Source organism: Vombatus ursinus, unplaced genomic scaffold (genome assembly GCF_900497805.2).
Source record: "Vombatus ursinus unplaced genomic scaffold, bare-nosed wombat genome assembly UNPS02000577.1, whole genome shotgun sequence".
Classification (NCBI taxonomy): Eukaryota; Metazoa; Chordata; class Mammalia; order Diprotodontia; family Vombatidae; genus Vombatus; species Vombatus ursinus.
This window is the reverse complement of record NW_020940355.1, coordinates 205,501-224,508: the sequence shown is the minus strand read 5'-3', so window position 1 is coordinate 224,508 and position 19,008 is coordinate 205,501. Positions and strand designations below refer to the sequence as shown.

At 37.0% G+C, this 19,008-nt stretch overlaps 1 protein-coding gene across 3 annotated transcripts in view; it reads right to left on the bottom strand.

Moving 5' to 3' along the window:
- GPLD1 (glycosylphosphatidylinositol specific phospholipase D1) overlaps positions 1-19,008 on the bottom strand; it is a 63,172-nt gene that overhangs the window by 22,705 nt on the left and 21,459 nt on the right. For all 3 annotated transcript variants that reach the window (XM_027873828.1, XM_027873904.1, XM_027873959.1), the window contains 8 exons: positions 15,260-15,308; positions 13,770-13,824; positions 12,237-12,344; positions 11,530-11,557; positions 11,280-11,419; positions 7,541-7,606; positions 5,389-5,509; positions 1,050-1,189 (listed from right to left, as the gene is read on the bottom strand). In XM_027873828.1, coding sequence (XP_027729629.1) covers positions 1,050-1,189; positions 5,389-5,509; positions 7,541-7,606; positions 11,280-11,419; positions 11,530-11,557; positions 12,237-12,344; positions 13,770-13,824; positions 15,260-15,308 — 707 coding nt within the window. The remainder of the gene's footprint in view (positions 1-1,049; positions 1,190-5,388; positions 5,510-7,540; positions 7,607-11,279; positions 11,420-11,529; positions 11,558-12,236; positions 12,345-13,769; positions 13,825-15,259; positions 15,309-19,008) is intronic.

Below are 19,008 nucleotides of genomic sequence, written 5' to 3'. Positions count from 1 at the left end.
TTTGATTTGGACAAAACACTTTCTTCCTTGTATCTTTCCTCTTGCAGACTTCTTTCAAGCCTCCTTACCTGATAAAGCCTAGCGTTTAAAGGGCTGCCCTTAGAGTAAGGAAGAGCTAGGTTCATATACTGCCCTAAAGCAATTAGTATCAATATCATGGTGGCTAGTTTGGAGAGCTTCAAAATATTTATCAATCTAAGTCCTGCTCACTCTAAAACAAGGATTCTTAACCTTTTTTGTGTCATGGATGGATCCCTTTGGCAGTCTGGCAAAATCTACAGATTCTTTCACTGAATAATATTTTTAAATTAATAAAATTAAATGAACAGCATTACAAAGGCAATCAAGTATAGAGAAACATAACATATCTATATGTACATATTTCAAATTTTTTAAGTTCACAGATATCCCCCCTCCCACATACACACACATACAGTCAGTCAATAAACATTTATTAAGCACTTACTATGTTCCAGGCACTGTGCTAAGCTAACACATATCACACTGGACCTCCAAGGAATTGATGAAATCAAAATACCAAAGAGCTGCAAACAAGCAACCTCTTCACAAAGAAACGACCTCCAAGTTCTCGGTGATAGCCCCCTTTTTACTATAGAATAGTATCTGAATCACAAGCCTGGGGCTGAGAGAAATCATGCAAAAACCTAACCTTATTCAGTTAATAAAAAAGAAAACAACATTGCTCAAGACAACTGGGAGATCTAAGGATGGATACTGACATCTTCATGTACCTAAGTCCTGATACAAAGAAAGTGTTTCTCAGACTGAGGACTGCATCTTTCTGTGGCTGCTAACATAATCAGGAATTTTTATTTGGAATTATCTTCCATTGAATGGGACAACTCATTTTACATGTGCAGTAAACAATGAAGACAAACTGATTCCTGTCTTAACTGTGTTATAATTAAATGGCTTTATAGCCTAAAGCCAAAGGGCTTGGTGGCTCATGAATTTTTTTTTTAATTTTCAGAACCAAATAAAGAGTTAATGACATTGAAATAATTTCAGACAAAATAAACCCAACCTACCATCCAAGCTTCACATAGGGAAATGACAGGAAGTAAGATGCTATGGGATTGGTGACATAATTCTGTTGGTGAGACTGTTCACTTGCAAACACTTTCCTTATCTTCTTTGTCAAAGTCAGGTAGAGAAAGGAGACTGAATCCTAAAAGAAAAGAATCATTACATATTAACCATGATTACAGACACACATGTGAATCCCTATAATCACAGCAGCTCACATTTCTAGAATCCTTTAGGTTTGACAAAGTATCTTCCTCTGAACAACCATGTGAGGTAGGTGAGAGGGGGATATCAATTCATCAATAGGAAGCCATTGTAGACTAATTAAGGGGAATGAGGGAATAATAACTGACTCTTAGAGAAAGTGATTTGATAAAAGTCACATAACAAGTAAATATCAGAACCAGGATTCAAACCCAAGATTCCTGACTCTAAGTCCAGTGTTCTTTTCAATACACTATATGGAAATCCAGATATATAAATGTACATCTGCCAAAATCACTAATCTGTTTGAAGGAAAGATGTTTTACAGATACTACATACTTTTATGTGCATGATTAAGTATATTCACTGAGGACAGGTGAATACAAGTTGGACCACTACATGCAGGTATGCAGAAGAGACAGTCACAGAAATGTATAGCAAATAGAAAAAAAAAAGTAAGGAGGGACCTGACTTGAACCAAATCATGTACCCCAGACCAGAATGAATGACTAATTTTCTAAACTCCCAATAAAACTGACCTCAAAATTATTTTTTTCATAGAACATGGAATTGAATCAAAGATGATTTTGTTTTCTTTTAAAACAAAACTAAACAAAAAGTTCCAGTGAATATGTCAAACAAATCTTGAACACACAAAGAGATATATAATCCAAAGCTTCCCTGGAATGGATTTTCCATGGATCGTTCAGCCTTGTGACATACATACATACACATATATTTTAAAACCATTGAACTGGTATTAATGAAAAACATTAACACAAGATAATAAATTCACAAACTACAAGGAGTGGTATACATTCAGTGGTGTCAGAGATCTATGACATCTGACTGAAATACATTTGCTCCATCTTCATGATTCCAGCAACAAAGAGATTCTAGTAAGGTAACACAGAATGTTCGGCAGGGAAGAACATAAGCACAGATCATAAGGATGCATAGGTAGGGATAGAAGAGGCCTTAGACTTCATCTAATCCATTCCCTTCCTTTTACAGATAAGAGAATGGAATCTGAGAGGTTAAATAACTTGTGCAAAGTCATAACAGAAAGCCAAATCCATTTTTGTGCCTCCTCATACTAAACCATTAGAGATCAGAAACAGGTTCCAGTTTTTCCATCAGCCATGGAACAAACCTAGCCATCCAGGGAGCATTTTTTAAAAGCAATTGAAAGAAGGGACCATAGCTTGCACTTCATTTTTATTTCCCCACTGTTCCCCTGGGGACAGATGATTCCCAGTTCTACATATACACAGCCCTTGTCTCTCTGCTGAACAAGTCACAAATCTCTACCTGCCACTTTGATATCTCTAACTGAACATCCCATAGACATCTGAAATTCAACATGTTGAAAACAGAATTCATTATCTTTAGCCCAAAATCCTCCACCTTTCCAAACTTCCCTATCACTGTCAAGGGTACCACTATTTTCCCAGTTACCTAAGCCTGAAACTTCAGTGTCATACTCGATTTCTCACTGTTAGTCAACACATATATCCAATCCACTGCCAAATCTTGTCATTTTTACCTCCACAACATCTCCTGTATATATCCTCTTCTTTCACTCATACAGTCATGACCCTAGTTCAAGCCCTCATCACCTGTGACCTGGACCACTGCAATAACCTTTCAACTAGTTTCCTTGCCACTCCAATCCACCCCCAACTCAGCTATCATGGTGATTTCTCTAAAGTATAGATCTGGCTATATCACTCAACCTGATCAATGATCTCAAATGGCTTCCCATTATCTCTAGGATCAAATGTAAACTCCTCTGTTTGTCATTTAAAGTTCTTTATAACTTGGCTCCATACTACAGAGATAAATATTATCTGAGAGTCCATTGATTAGATACTGCTGTCAATCATCAAATCAATGATGCAGAGATAGTGAAATACAGTTTTATTTTGCTCAGAGTGCAGGCTCAATTGATTGTATACAAAAGTGAATAAGCCCAGATAATCAGTTTCAGCATCTTATATAGATTTTGAATACATGAGCAGAAAAGAAAAAATGGAATTTCACAGAAAGCAGGAGGGGAAAATAAGGAAGTTCTAGAAACAAGTAACAGAAGGAAGATAAGGCTATCTGCCACCTGGTCCAAACTAGAGCTGTGGCTTATCTCCCAACCCTGATTCTGAAGGCAGCATGACCTTCTAGTTTCCAGAAACTATGTTTGGAAGCTCAAAACAGACTGGGGCAGTGTCCTCTTCCCATCACAGTCTTTCCCTTATCTTAGCAAGTGGCAACAGAATGCCTGAGTTAGAAATTCTCATCATACCACTTTTCCCATATTACAAAGGAAGATAAGGTAATACCTTACCTTAGTCCCCTCTATGCATTCTACAATCCAGCTCCACCTGGCCTAGCTGTTGTTCCTCCAACATGATACTCCACGTCCCATCCCCATGTCTTTGCACTGACTTCTCACACCCTGATTCCCCCATCCCTGATGTGCTCTGCCCCCTCACCTCTGCCTCTCAGTTTCACGGCTTTCTTTAAGACTCAGCTCAAATCCCACTTTTTTTAAGAGGCCTTTCCCTAGTCATTCCCACTACTAATGCCTTCCACTTTCAGATCATCTTCCATCACTCCATATATAACTTGAATGTACTTAATAATTAACAAGTTGTCTCCTTCACTAGAATGTATGCTCCCTGAGGGCAGAGTCTGTTTTTTTCCCTTTCATTGTATCCCCAGCTTTTAACCTGGCTTATAGTAAGCACTTCATAAGTGGGTGTTGACTAACTGATTGATAGGGCGCACGTACACAGAGCGCACATGTACACATCCATAAATACTACTAGTTAGCTCTAAACTGACTCCAAGTCTGAAATTGGAGTTAGGAGGGTCTCAGGTTCACATTCCAAATCCAACACTTAGGGGTGTAAGACTGTGGGCAAATATATTCTACCTCTCAGCCTCATGACTTCATCTTTTAAATAATACTTTGCATTTGTAGTGAAAAAAGTACTTTGTAAGCCCTCTACTACTACAAAGGCCCCAAGACCTCTCTGGCATGGGTATACCCAAAAGAAAGTGTTCTCCAATACACAAGTGCTGCTGTTCTTGTGAGCATAGCAACAAATATTTTTACGTTAAGTGTCAGGCATTGGGAAGATAAAAATAAAAGAGAACGCAGTGTCTGCACGTCTCAAGAAGTTTACATTGCCTTGGGGTGTAAATATGTTCATGAATGAATATAGTGCAACATACAGAGTATGATAGGGATAATGGTGAGTGTATGATGGTAAGTAAAGATCTTTAGGAAGATTTGAAGAAACAAAGAATATTTTCAGCTTAGAATTTGGGAGGAATCAAAACAAATAAAAAAAACAAAACAAAAAAAACAAACAAAAAAAAGAATTTAGGAGGAATCAAAGAAAAGTTTCACAGAGTAGGTGAAAAAACTTATCTTAGGGTAGACCATATTTGAAAACTGTCTGAAAATAGAAACTATATTTTCTACTTCCTTTCTATCTCCTCATCATTCCCCTTAAGACAGGGCACACAGTGAACCCTCAATAAGTACTACTGACTGGCATTATATTGAGACCTATCCAGGGCTGGATTGGATAGAAGCAAACCAGGGTTGCTTCTATCTATCTTGGACCTCCAGGAGCCCCAGGTTCATCCTCGAGGAACATTTTTTACTACGAGTACCCTTACTCCTAGTATCTATTAGTTGAGAAAATAAATGAAATTTTATGAATTCAAATTCAAGTGTATGTAGATGGTACTGGTTATTAATAAAATACAAGTTTGTAATTACAATTAATTAATGTAATCACAATGAATAAAATATAAGTTTGTAACAAAATAAAAACTTATTTATTAATAGCCAACAGCATCTATACACATTTGAAAAACAGTATATAAACAGATAGATATTGAAACGGATATATATATATATATATATATATATATATCACACATATATATATGTATTCAAATAAAATCAAGGTAAAAATGATAAGGTATGGTGGGTACAGGGATCTGTAGACCTCTTGCAATAATAGCTCTTGTGCTTCAGTTAAGGGTCTTCAATCCATAGGTAGCAAGCCACAGTTCTAAAGTTTCAATTTATTTATTTCAATTTATTTAGAGAGAAATTCTTACTTGGGCCCATGAATCCACACTGAAGAAGACGCCTCTTTCTGTGTAATTTATATTTCCTTTAACATTTTCAGCTAAGGATACATTTAAAGTTGCGTGACTTTTATTTTTCGGCAGTTTTGTTCTGTCAAGAAGAATCAGTTACAAACGATAAGCCTCAGAAAACCACATTGATTAAGAAATAAAATATCTTGAGTAAGTGGGCCAAAGAATAGATGACATGGTCATGTATTCCAAGACCTTAGAGCCTGAAGGCAGCATAACAGGATGGATCTTCTAGTCATCCTTCTGGGTTTATAGGATCATAGCATCATGAATTTGGGGCTGAAAGGGATCTCAGAGGCCATCCAGCCCCACCCCCTTCCCTTACAGATGAGAAAACTGTGACCTGGGAAGAAGACATGACCTGCATGAGGTCTTACAGACAAATGACAAAAGCGGGATTTGAATGCCAAGAGCTCCACAAAAGAAATTACAGAACTTAGCGCTCGAAGGGATCTTAGAGATCCTCTAATCCACGTTTCCTGTTTTGTACATGGAGCAGCTATATGATGCAGTGGATAGAACGCTGGGTCTGGAGTCAGGAAGACCTGAGTTCAAATCTTACTAGCTGTGTGATCTTGGGCAAGTCACTTAACCTCTGTTTGCCTTAATTCATGGGGAAGGAAATAGCAAACCACTCCAGCGCCTTTACCAAAAAAAACCAAAAAACAAAAAACACACACACACAACAACTTATGGACAGTATGGTCCATGAAGAGTTGGAAACAACTGAATGAATACAACAAAATTTTGTACATAGAGTAACTACACCCCAGAGAAGTAATTTGCCCACAACAACACAGCTAGTTGGCTGCTGGATTGGGACAAAAATTCCTGATTCTCTTTTCCATGTTGTGTGTACCACAATACTTCCACAAGGCCTCCTGATAACACAAAAAACTTCCAGTTTCAATATATTTTCCAGAGTATCAGAATTTTAAGTGTTCAATGAGTTCCTTCTGGATCATTAGGAGTTAAAGATTTGTCTGTATTTGACCAAAAAAAAAAAGGGGTTGAAATGCAAATTTGCCATCATACATACTATTTTATCCCTTGCAGACTTGACAAGTTCTCATTTATAAGAAAAAAGTTAAGTATTTTCTAATTCAAATGTTTATCCCAATCCATATTTCTAAACTGCACGAAATCAGAGATAGAGATTCTCTATCATTACCATTCATTATCAGCTAAGGAGGGTAAAAGATTCTCCTTGAAAAGGGGGAGAGAAAAAAAAGTAACATGTTGGTGTTAACTAGAAAATGTGAAGGTTAACAATTATCACAGTCTTCTCACTAGGAAACACAATGCTCTTTCTGTCCTGGGATAAAGCAAGTGAACAAAAAAGAAGGAAATTTGTCTTTCAATTCATTGTTGGCATAAAAGGACAAGATTAGAAGGAAAAGCATGATCTTTGACCTGTTCTTCCTTTAATCAATACTTATTTTCTTTTTTAGCTCCTCTTTTCAGTCAAGTCCTCTTATCTCCTATCTTTATTTGTTTTCTACACTTTAGTACAGTGGAAAGTCTTTGAAGTCAGAGGCCATATGCTTAGATCCCACTTTAATATCTCTGTGACTTTCAACATGTCACTTAACCTCCCTGGGCCTCAGTTTCCTACTCTGTAAAATAAAGAGATTGGACAAGATGCCCTCTTGAGTTTCCTTCCAGTTCTGTATCTATAATCCTATGATAATCCAGACTCTCAAGTGAAAAGAATTATGTCAAAGCTCCGAAAACACCATTAGTTAAATTCTGGATGTCTCTGACACATACTAAAAGGGTAAAACTGAATTTCAAACTCCCCCTGCTAAGGGCTGTCACAATGGGTATTTAGATTACAATTCCGTGGGACACAACAATATATCACTTAGATGCAATATAATTTCAGGGACCACAGTGATCAAAATTTGCCTCTGGCATGTACTCCTTAGGATACAACAGAAAAATCCAATCAGTAAGAATCAGTTGGGTAAACATCTTCCATTGCAAGATGCACAGATTGCAAATAGGATGTCTTTTCTGAGTATCAGAGGCCCTTCTAGCTCTAAATCTCTGATCTTATGAGTGATCACAAAGGCTATTAAATGAAAACATCAGGATTCATACCACTTACCGAAGGCTGCCATTATGTTTGGGACCACATGCCATGAACAGAGGATTCTCAGGTAGGGTACAGTCACTGTAGAAGTATGCAAAAGGAGGTGAAGTTTTTTCCTATCATCTTCTGAAACATACTTCACTTTCAATTATTTACATTAAGTACTTCAAATTCTCTTCAAAGATTTAGCTTAGTAACTGTTTTCAAAGTGTAGGATCCATATATTTGCCATTCTTCCCACTATTTCTGTATGTATCGGTGAAAAACGGCATTTCTGGTTTTACGGGAAGAACGTTTTGCTACTACTGTTCATGCTATGCCATGAAAGTAAATGCCTTTGCTTTGAACTCCTGATTTAAATCTTTGAAGAGAGTTTGAAGGACAACCAGCATGGCAGAGATAACAGACTTTCTGGTGCCCACCTGCATCTTGCAGATCTCCCTTAATTGTACATGGGCAGTAAGATGTGTAGAGACAACATATTTCTCTGAATTAAGGTGATCTATGGGACAACTTAGCTCAGAAAGCAAAGCTGAACTTCTGAACTGAACTTAGAGACAAAGAAACACGGTTTAGGCAATTTTACAACATGTTGGGGGATGATGCAGAATAGAATCAAGTACAAAATGAAGTCAGAGTCAATTCGATTTTCTCACTACAGCAGCAGTCCCCTGTGGGGACCTAACAGACTAGTTTGAATCAGGGTGGAGAGTGTGGTAGCTCCAGGGGAGGTGCTCCTATCTATTGAATACATTTAAGTCAACTGATCAGGTCAGAAGAAAAGAGCCAGGGGCAGAACTCCAGGAACCCAGAACCACAGTGACTTTCAGAAAGACAAAGAGATGATGACAAGGTTAATAGAGGATAGGCTGAAATAGAGCACAAAAATCTTTGGGACCATATAGGGAAGTGATTTCCTCAGAACTGGAGGTGGGAATGGAGAAAAAGGAGCAATAGTACCAGGTTAACTGACAAAAAGAAGCAATCCCTGGTGCTAGAGGGGATGACCCGAAGGGTCTATACCTGGAGTAACTGGGAAGCAGCTTCTAAAACGTTGTGGGCTGAGAGCCTAGTTCCACTAGTAAGCTGTGGGTTACACCCCCATATTCCTACAACACAGCTAGAATGTTGTCATTAAAGAAGCTGTGGAGCAGATATGGGGCAGTTTGAATTAACTATGGTCCCAGGAAGACCAATCTGGGACTCAGTGGGGTGGGGTGGGGCGACCTTTGGGCATGAAGAATTCAGAAGTGGGGTTTTAGGACTTTTGCCGGAGAGCTCCTAAGACTCCAAGGAACCTCCTTGCCAACTTCCTTTCTGGTGGCTTTTATTTACTCGCTTTTAAACTGCTTTTTAACCACTTTGGGAATTGCTTTTACCTGGGGGGTAGGGTGTGTTGTATATGTATGTGTGTGTATAAATATATATATGCTATATATGTATATACAATACAACATATACATATATGCATGTATGTGTATATATGTATATATACATGTATACGCATATATATCTATATATGTATATATACATTATATATATAGAGATATATCTATATATATATATATACACACACATTAATTATTTGAATCCTCAGGCTCTGAGTGATTCATTGCACCAGACAGAGAACTGCCACTAGAACAGGAAGGAATTAAAGGCCTCCCTTGACCTACAAGTAGACCAAAGACAAGGACAAGCCAAATCTTCTTATGCTGGAACTTTTATGCAGCAATGTTTAATCCAGCCCAGAATAGATTGTGGTAAGAGCAGCTAGGTGGCACAATGGATAGAGTGCTAGGCCTAGAGTCAGGAAGACCTGAATTCAAATCTGGCCTCATACACTTACTAGCTATGTGACCCTGGGCAAGTCACTTAACCCTGTCTGCCTCAGTTTCCTCATCTGTAAAATGAGCTGGAGAAGGAAATGGTAAACCACTTCATTAACTCTGCCAAGAAAATTCCAAATGGGGTCACAAAGAGTCGGTACAACTACAACAATTGAACGACAACAAAAAGGGAAAAGAACCTGGGGCTAAGTACCTACTAGTGAACTCACCTGCTATAAAACTTTAAGTCTGGCCTTTAGTTAAGTCAGGAGCAGCAAACTGTACTATGTAATCTCAGCCCTGTGTCTCAGTTAAATAAGAAGAAAAGAGGATTTTCCCACATCCTAGTTAAGCTAGTAAGTAGGGTGGTGGAAGTTGGATAAGACCAATTCCAAAGCCTGGTCAGAGTTGAGAGATCTAGGGTAGACTGAGTGCAGAAACCCAAAAAGGGAAAGAAACAAGGTCAAAGCTGTGGATGTTGGTCTCTTCTTAACTGAGCCATTGTTCCCTTGCAGACCCTGATGAAGAGACTGCATTATTTTTCTAACCTTGAAGTGAAAAATGAAGGTAAATATGACCAGAGATTCCAACTAGTCTTCCTGAGACTAGAAGTTTAGAGCTTGGGATAAACCTTAGAGGTCTTTTAGTCCTACCTCTTCCTCAAGCATGAATTTCCTCTACAATGAGGATTCTCAACATGGGGTCCACAGACCATTCAAGCCATCTGTGGATAGATATAGAGAGCCTGTGAACTTGGAATTTTTAAAATTCTGGTAATTATGTTTTAATATAATTGGTTTCCTTTGTGATGCATTTGTTGTTGTTCATCTTTCATTCTTGAAGAGGACCAATGATTTCAGGAGGGTAATGTTTTGACTTGTCAGTGAACTGGATTTAAGGGAGGCAGAGCTGTGCAAAGTCATCAGCCCCACTCTCTCCTTCAGAGTTATCTGAGTCCAGCAGCAAGACATAGGTCAAGGTGGCTAGTGATGGCCCTGGATACTGTAGGAGACCATGGCCCTTTTAAACTAATGTCTTTCCCAGATCTTAGTTTGTCTGAGGCAACACCCATTCAATAATTAAAGGCTAGGTAAGAATTGAGGCAAAAGATAGCCTAGTTTATCTTCAGAAAAAAAGTCAATCTGGGAGGGGAAGACCCTCAATGCACTTAGAAATATGATCCATTGCACAACAGTTAAGAACACTGGCCCTACAACATTGATAAATGTCTGACTAGTCTTGACCAGAACAGAGAGCACCTAGGCTTAACAAAAGGGACCCTTCTACTTCTCAAGATAGTCCATTCCATTTGGAGGCATTTTTAACTGTTAAGAAGTTCCTCTTTACTACATTGCAATTTACATTCTTATAATAACAACAACAACAATAGCAACTAGTAATGTTGATATAGCACTTTAAGTTTGCAAAGCACAATAGATATATATATATGAAAAATCTCATTTGATCCTCATAACAACCTATTGAAGTGTTGTTATTATTCTCATTTCACAGATAAGGAAATTGAAGCTGAGAGAGGTAAAGAGTCACACAGCTAACAAGTACTTGAGGGTAAAATTTGAATTCAGATCTTCCTGACTTCAAGTCTAGCACATTTTCAATCTTTCTTACCTATAACTTCCATCCACTGGTCTTGGTTCTACCCCCTAAAGCTAAGCAAATTAAATCTAATTCTTCTTTCATAGAATAACTTTTCAAATATTTGAAGACAATAACTATGTACCTTTTAGTCTTCTCTTTCCCAGTCTAAACACACCCACTTCCTTTAACCAGTGCTCATACTTGCTACCCTCTTTCTAACAGATTAGGTTATGGTTGTATATTTTTTTTATTCCTGGGGCTAGCTGAAATTCCTAGGGGGAAAAATGATCAAGACAACATAAAGCACAAGAAACAAAATAATGCCTCACCTGGTCCCATTCTGTAACATGTAGCTTGTTAGATGAAACATATTAGTGGTCCAGAATGCCATGTCATCCAGTCCACCAAGGAAATAATCTTGGAACTGCTCCACCAAAAATGGGGACTTTTTTGCAAAATTTGGGTAAAGCTATATAAAAAGCAAGAAAAAAAGGAAAAATAAACAAGGTACTGGTTTGGCATCCATCTGACTCTTAACAAAGGTTAATATATTTGTAATATAAAGATAAAGAAAATTACCTTGGAAAGAACCAACATTTCACCATACCTGTAACATAAATTATAATGAAATGAAAGCTGTGTTTCCTACAAAGATATAAACCAAATGCTGAAAATAAAGCCCTACCAAAATACATCTATCCATTCTAAAGGATTAAAAACTGTAGTGTGCTGATAAATGTTAACAACCACCTTGGGGGGGGAGGATGTACCTATGGTACATTTTGAATATAATCTGCATTATTAATATTTTCTCCATCACTTTTTTAAGTCCAAACAATCAATAAAACTATAAATGAAGCACTGATTGGTAGTGTTTGATGATTTCCAGCCTACAAATGCTTATACTGAAAATTTAACATTAGGTTCTTATAAGCTGGTTTGAACAAGTTCCAGTACACCCTGTTTACAAATATGCAAAATCCAAACATCAAATGTTAGCAAGATAATGAGATAATTAGGAATGTTTTCAAGGAAGTATATCATCCTAACATAATAGGTGGAGCCCCTGTCCACTGTGAGGGTTTTACAGGAAGGTATGGGTTGGAGTTACCCAAGATAGGCAGACACGGATGAATTGTCATGGGCGTTACTGGAGGGAGTATCCAAATATATGAGATCATAGATCCATAAAAGTGTTGTAAATATTATTGTGGAAAATCCACCGGAAAACCAGGCACATTTTTTTTCTTTAAGTTTTGGGAAAGAACTCTTTGTATCAAACTTACAATTCTAAGAACTGAAGATACGAACAGTCAATTATTGCATTTTTTGTTATGACTTCCTTGCCATAGAGCTGCTTGTAGATTCCCATTAGGTCTTTGACAGGTACATACCTGAGAAGCAGATTAGAATCAGTGGAAAGATGTATTTTGGTTTTCTGTTTAAATTAATAAAACCTAGTTAGACACAACCCAACCAAAATATTTGATGGAGTACATGTTAGTAAAACAAACATTTAGGAAGTTCTAAAACTGAAGTTTTCCACGTGCAAGATTAGAATTCAAGGGCTATTTTCTCTTTTGCTTGGTTTTCTTAATGGGTTTTTTTTTTCTCTACTAGTTGTTGAGTGGAATGAGATGTTATAACAAGTTTCTAAGAATAACATATGAAAAAATAACTCAATGCCCCTATATTCCAATTTTAGAGTCATTGTTGAAATCAACAAATTTTGTAGTGAGGACTACAAAGTTAGTCTTTTAGTTTATTGAAAAAAGATAGAGGATTGGACCAGTGATTTCACTGATATGGGGAACCCCCAAGTGAGGAAACTCCATCTACCAATGGAAGTTGGTACTTTTGACTTGCCTAATATCACATAGACAGCATGTGTCAAGAGGTGTGACTTGAACCCAAGGCTTCCTGACTTTGAGGACAGCTCTCTATCTGCTAAACCACGTTGCCTCATTAAGCTGCATTTTATTTTTTTGTCATATAGATACATATATAACATACACTTTTTAAATTTCTGGAATAAAACAAGAATTTCCCATAACACAATATAATAAAAAGATGATTGCACATCAAAGTGCAAATCTATTATGTAAAGCTTGCAGGGATGCCCATCAACTGGGGAATGGCTGAACACGGTGTGTTATATGACCGTGACAGAATACTATACTACATTTCAAATCAAAGGCATTATTTAAGTTAGATTCTGAAAACTTTTTTTTTTCCATATTAGACTTGGTAGGGAGTAATCCTAAAGCATAATTCAAGTCTGTCCAGCATCCAATGCAAAAATTGTGATTAATCAAATTTGATTTTAGTTGGAATCATAGAATTTTAGAGTTAGACAGGATCTCAGATGTTATCTTGCTCCACTCCTACTTGAAGCATGAATTTCCTCTAATAGATTGCTAAAAGTGGTGATCCACTAAACACAGGGCACTCACTACCTTTCAAAGCAACCCATACCACTCTGGGACATCTTTATTGGTTTATTTCTTTAAGTTCTTCCTGACAGTTCTTCCTGATATTCCTGAAATTTGTTCTTCTGTGACTTCAACCCAATTGGTTTTTGCTGTCCTCCTAGGCCAAGCAAAATAAATCTAATCCCTCTTGCCCACGATAACCCTTCAAATTTATGAAAACAATGGTCATGTTCCACTTATGTCTTTCTCCAGAGTATTTGAAAAATAATGGACTCTTATGAACACCAATTTTTGCTTTTCAAAAATCCAAAATGCAGGAAAAGCTCTAGTTATAGCAGTTCTAAATTCCACAAAGAAAGCAAATATCTGAACGCACGCTGCTCTTACCAATGTCGCCCGAGGTAGTTAAAATCTAGTTCAAAATGGCTCAACACATCTCCTCCTACAGTGTGAGAAAAATAATTCAATGTATACCTTTAACTAGTGAGAAAGAAGATCCAGCATATTTCTTCCTTTAGCCCCGGTCAAAACATTTGTTATACGAAATGTGAACACAGGACTTAAAAGACAGGAGGATCAGCTCTGAAGCTAGCTGCCTAACTGTGGGCAAGATGTTCAACCTCTGAAACATATGTACTATTTACTTTTAAAGACTCATGGCAAAACAAAACAAAACAAAACCTTTTTTTCTAATTTTAAAAATAAAAGGTTAAATTTTTAAAAATTAAATTTTAAATTTTAAAACAAATAAATGTATGTTGAATGGAAGAAGAAAAAGGAACCACGGTGAGAAAGTACTGCGTAAACCTTGGTAAGTCACCGGTAATTTCCTCAAGGTAGGTAACACCCAATCAGGAAACTTCCTCTAACAAAGCAGATCTGCAACTTTTTTGCAATTTATACCTTTAGAAAGTTGCCTAGGGCCCTAAGAGCTTGGAGGTTAAGTGTTTTGCAGGGATCACACTGCCCTTAAGTGCCAGGGGCAGGATTTGAAGGCAAGTCTTCCAGACTCTAAAGCTAACTCTAAAACAGGCCGGCACAACATGGGGCCTGCAGTCCAGCACTCCGGCTGCTTGCTGCATTAAGGATTTTCGGAGGCCTTCAAAAAAAGTAGAGGAAAGCATCCTCTATTTCTTGGCCTGGCCACTGAAATCCTTTGGCCTTTCCATGGGCCATAAGGGGCCTACAGGCCACAGGTTGTGTGGGCCGGCTCTAAAACACTATATAAATGTGATCCATTATTACTTTTTTAATAAATTAGGGAATGATAACTCACATTGCAAAAGATTTTTCACTTTACAAAAGGTTTCATCAGAATTATTTCTTTAAATAGAAACTTCCAAAATGTGTGTATCTATATGTCATCATCAGCTACTTGATGGAAAAGTTGAAAGATAAGAAAATGATTATTGTTGTTGTCATTATTATTATTATTTACAACAACCGCTTGCATTATTGTAGCACTTTAGAGTCCACAAGGCAAGTTCTCCACACAAAGCTTGTTAAGTAAACAAAATAAATAAACATTATTTTGCCCATTTTATAGATGAGTAAACTGAAGTTCAGAAGGTTGAGATTTGTTGTTGTTGTTCAGACATTTTTGCCTGTCACATCTAACTCTTTGTGACCCTGTTCGGGATATCCTTGGCAGAAATATGGGAATGGCTTGCCATTTTCCTTCTCCAGCTCATTTTACAAATGAGTAACTGAGGCAAACAGGGTTAATAGTGACTTGCCCAGGGTCACACAGCTGGTAAGTATCTGAGGCCAGATGTGAACTCAGGAAGATGAGTCTTCCAGACTAAAGGCCTGGCACTCTGCCCACTGTGTACCTAGCTGACCATAAGATAATTAGGAAAATGTAAATAAAACATTACCAAAATCACCAACAGGATGAGCATCTCGGTAAGAGCCACGAAAATCAATCTGAAAAATAGAACAGTGAAGTATAAATAATCCATAACAAAAAACAAAAAATAAACTCAGCCCAGACAAAAGAACAATGGACAGATGGAAATGCAAAATGAAGTAAACAGAAGGTCTTATGATATATTGACTTGGTTTTTTATACAGTTAATTTTTTTTAATTTTGAAATATTTTTTCAATTACATGTGAAATTTTAAACATTTTTTAAAATTTTATGTTCTAAATTCTCTCCTTCCCTCCTACTCTCTCTTCCCCCCTTGATGAGAACCAAGCAATTTGATCTAGATTATACATGTGCAGTCATGCAAAACACATCTCTATATTAGCTATGTTGTGAAAGAAAACACAGACCAAAAAAAACGAGAAAAATAAAGAAAGTTTAAAAAAAGTATGCTTCGATCTGCATTCGGGTTTCATCAGTTATTTTTTCTGGAGGCAGATAGAATTTTTCATCAGAAGTCCTTCAGAATTGTCTTGGATCACTTTATTGCTGAGAATAGCTAAAGTCATTCATGGCTCCTTCAGGTACATTCTGTTTCTGCTCACTTCACTCTCTATCAGTTCATTTAAGTCTTTCCAGGCTTTTCTGAAACCACTTGTCTTATCATTTCTAATAGTACAATAGTATTCCATCACAATCATATACCACAACTTGTTCACCCATTTTCCAGTTGATGGGTATCCCTTCAATTTCCAATTCTTAGCCACTACAAAAAGAGCTGCTATAAATAATTTTGTACAAATAGGTTCTTTCTCCCTTTTTAAAAAATCTCCTTGGGATACAGATCTAGTAGTGGTATCACTGGATCAAAGGTTATGCATAATTTTATAGCTCTTTGGGCATAATTCCAAATTGCTTTCCAGAATGGCCGGATCAGTTCACAACTCTACCAATAATGCATTAGTGTCCCAATTTTCCCACATTCTCTCCAACATTTACCATTTTCCTTTTCTGTCATATTAATCATTCTGATAGGTGTGAGATGGTATTAATTTTTCTTTTTTAAGGAAGTTTTTTTTAAGAGGCAGCTGTTACACAATAGATAGAGCACTGGACTTGGAGTCAGGAAGACCTGAGTTCAAATTTGGTTTCAGACACTTACTAGCCGTGTGACTCTAACCAAACCTCTGTGCCTCAGTTTCCTCATCTGTAAAAAGGAGATAGTAGCAGCTACCTCTCAGGATTGTAGGGAGCAAATGAGATATTTGTAAAGTACATCACAAACGTTAAAGCACCATATTAATGGCATCTCTTTGATTATTATGGAATATTAACATCTAAGTTAATGGTTAAGTTGTATAGTGAATTACTTTAGTTTATCTATTATATATATATAAAATATATGTGTATGTATACATCCACACATACGTGTAGAGCTATATAGATAATATATTGTGTAGGTAGGACTCAGATTTTAGCCAAGACTGGTTTTCCCAATAAGGTATGCTAACAGACATCTCTCTCTCTCTCTCTCTCTCTCTCTCTCCCTACACACACACACACACACACCCCTATTGTATGTATATAGATACATGAGAAAATTAATGAAGAGAGTTGTGTCTCTGTTAAATACTTACTACCTTGGGCAAGTCACTTACATTTCTGAGTCTCAGTTTGCCCATCTATACAATAAGGGGGTTTCAATTAAATGATTTCTTCTAGTTCTAAATCTATGAGTCTATAACCGAGTTTAAATGTCAAAGAATGAACCTGGAAACAATATTTATCCAGAGGAGACTTTTAGAGCTAGTTCATTAGGTAAGGGTGTGATTTTTATTTTCAAGTTAGCTCATTTATCTGCAATAGTTGTTTTTTTTTTTAAATGGATGGAAAGTAGTAGTTTATCATCTCTTTTGTTGAAACATACAACTGAAGGTAGGGAAGGAAAGGGAAAAGGGCATAAACAACCTGAATGTGAATCTATCTTCTCAAACAATATTTGTGATTAGAAGCAAGCAATTCTATTCTATTTTTAAAATTATATTCATATTTGTTATCAGTGTATTTTGGTTACTAGACCCTTGTGGATGAATGTATCTATATTGCAAAGGTGTTACACTTAAATATTTAATCAATCAATAAACATTTATTAAGCACCCACTATTTGCCAGGCACTGTGGTAAGTGCTAGGGATACAAAAAGAAGCAAAAGATAGTCATTGACCTCAAGGAGCTTTCAATCTAACGGGGGAGACAACATGCAAATGAATATATACAAAGTAAGCTATAAATAGGATAAATAGGAAATAATTAAAAGAGAGAAAGCAATGGAATTAAGAGGGGTTGGGGAAGACTTCCTGTAGGAGGTGGGATTTTAGTTAGGACTTAAAGGGAGCCATGGAGGTTAGTAGTCAGAGTGGAAGAGAGCATTCCAGGCATGTGAGTCAGCCAGAGAGAAGCTAAGAGATGGAGTATCTCATTCGTGGAATACCAAGGAGGCTCTTGTCAATGGATTGAAGAGCATGTGGCACAGAGAAAGGCATAAGAATGGTAAGAGAGGGCTAGGGTTGTGAAGGGTTTTGGATGCCAAACAGAGCATTTTATCTTTGCTCCTGGATACAATAGGAAGCCACTGGGGTTTATTGAGTAGAGAGATGACATAACTAGATCTGTGTTTTAGGAAAATCACTTCAGTGGCTGAATGGAGAATGGATCAGAGTGGGAGAAGACTTGAGGCAGGCAGACCTACCAGCAGGCTATTGCAATTGTGATCACATGGGTAAAGTTCTTGTCCACTGGTGAAGACCCTTCCAATCCTTCTCATCCTGTATGACTCCTGACTATGGTTTTTCCACAATTTATCCACTAAGGATTCACCTAATCAGATTCTTTTAATCTTTTGAGGATCCCAAAGTACTACTTTGGCTTCTATTGTCTCTTATTCTCATTATATAACCAAGCCAACTCCTTTCTTTTTCCTTTTTTTTTCTTTTTTAAAATTTATTTTATTTTTAATTTATGGAATAAAACAAGAATTTCCATAACATAGTATAATGAAAAAAGATGACTGCACATGAAACTGCAAATCTATTATGTACAACTTGCTATTCCTTTCTAACGTAGAATAAAATTATCTTGTAAATTTCTTTTTTTTCCTCCTTTCCCCCCATCCCACACTAGAGATGGCTACCATTAGACACAAATAGTATATACGTAAAATCATTCTATACATACTTCTATTTATCAGGTCTTTCTCTGCATGCAGATAACATCTTTCTTCATACGAGCAAACCAACTCCTTTCTGAAGCGTATATATCCTGGATGATGTTTTTTCCACCACTATTTGTGGGCAATCATTGTGGATATTATACTGGCTGTAGCAAATTTAAATCCACCATGGGTCTCTCCATTGACCTTTAGGTTACTCATCATATTGATCTTTCTGAGGTTACTGTGATGGAGGACTCAGAACCACATAACATTACCTCCTCCTACTCAGTCCTGAGCCAAATCCTGAGCTGCCCATCTGCAGCACCTGCCCTAGATACATACATAGATGGATGTTTGTTGTTAAATTGAACCTGTGATTTCATTGGTATGAGAAACTTCTAATGAAAAAAACTTCTTTTACCAACACAGATCTGGCAAGCTACCTGGAAACACTGAAAAAATTAAATAACTTATCTAGGGTCACACAACCAGAATATATCAGAGGTGGAATTTGAACCCAAGTCTTCCTGACTCAAAGATCAGTTCTT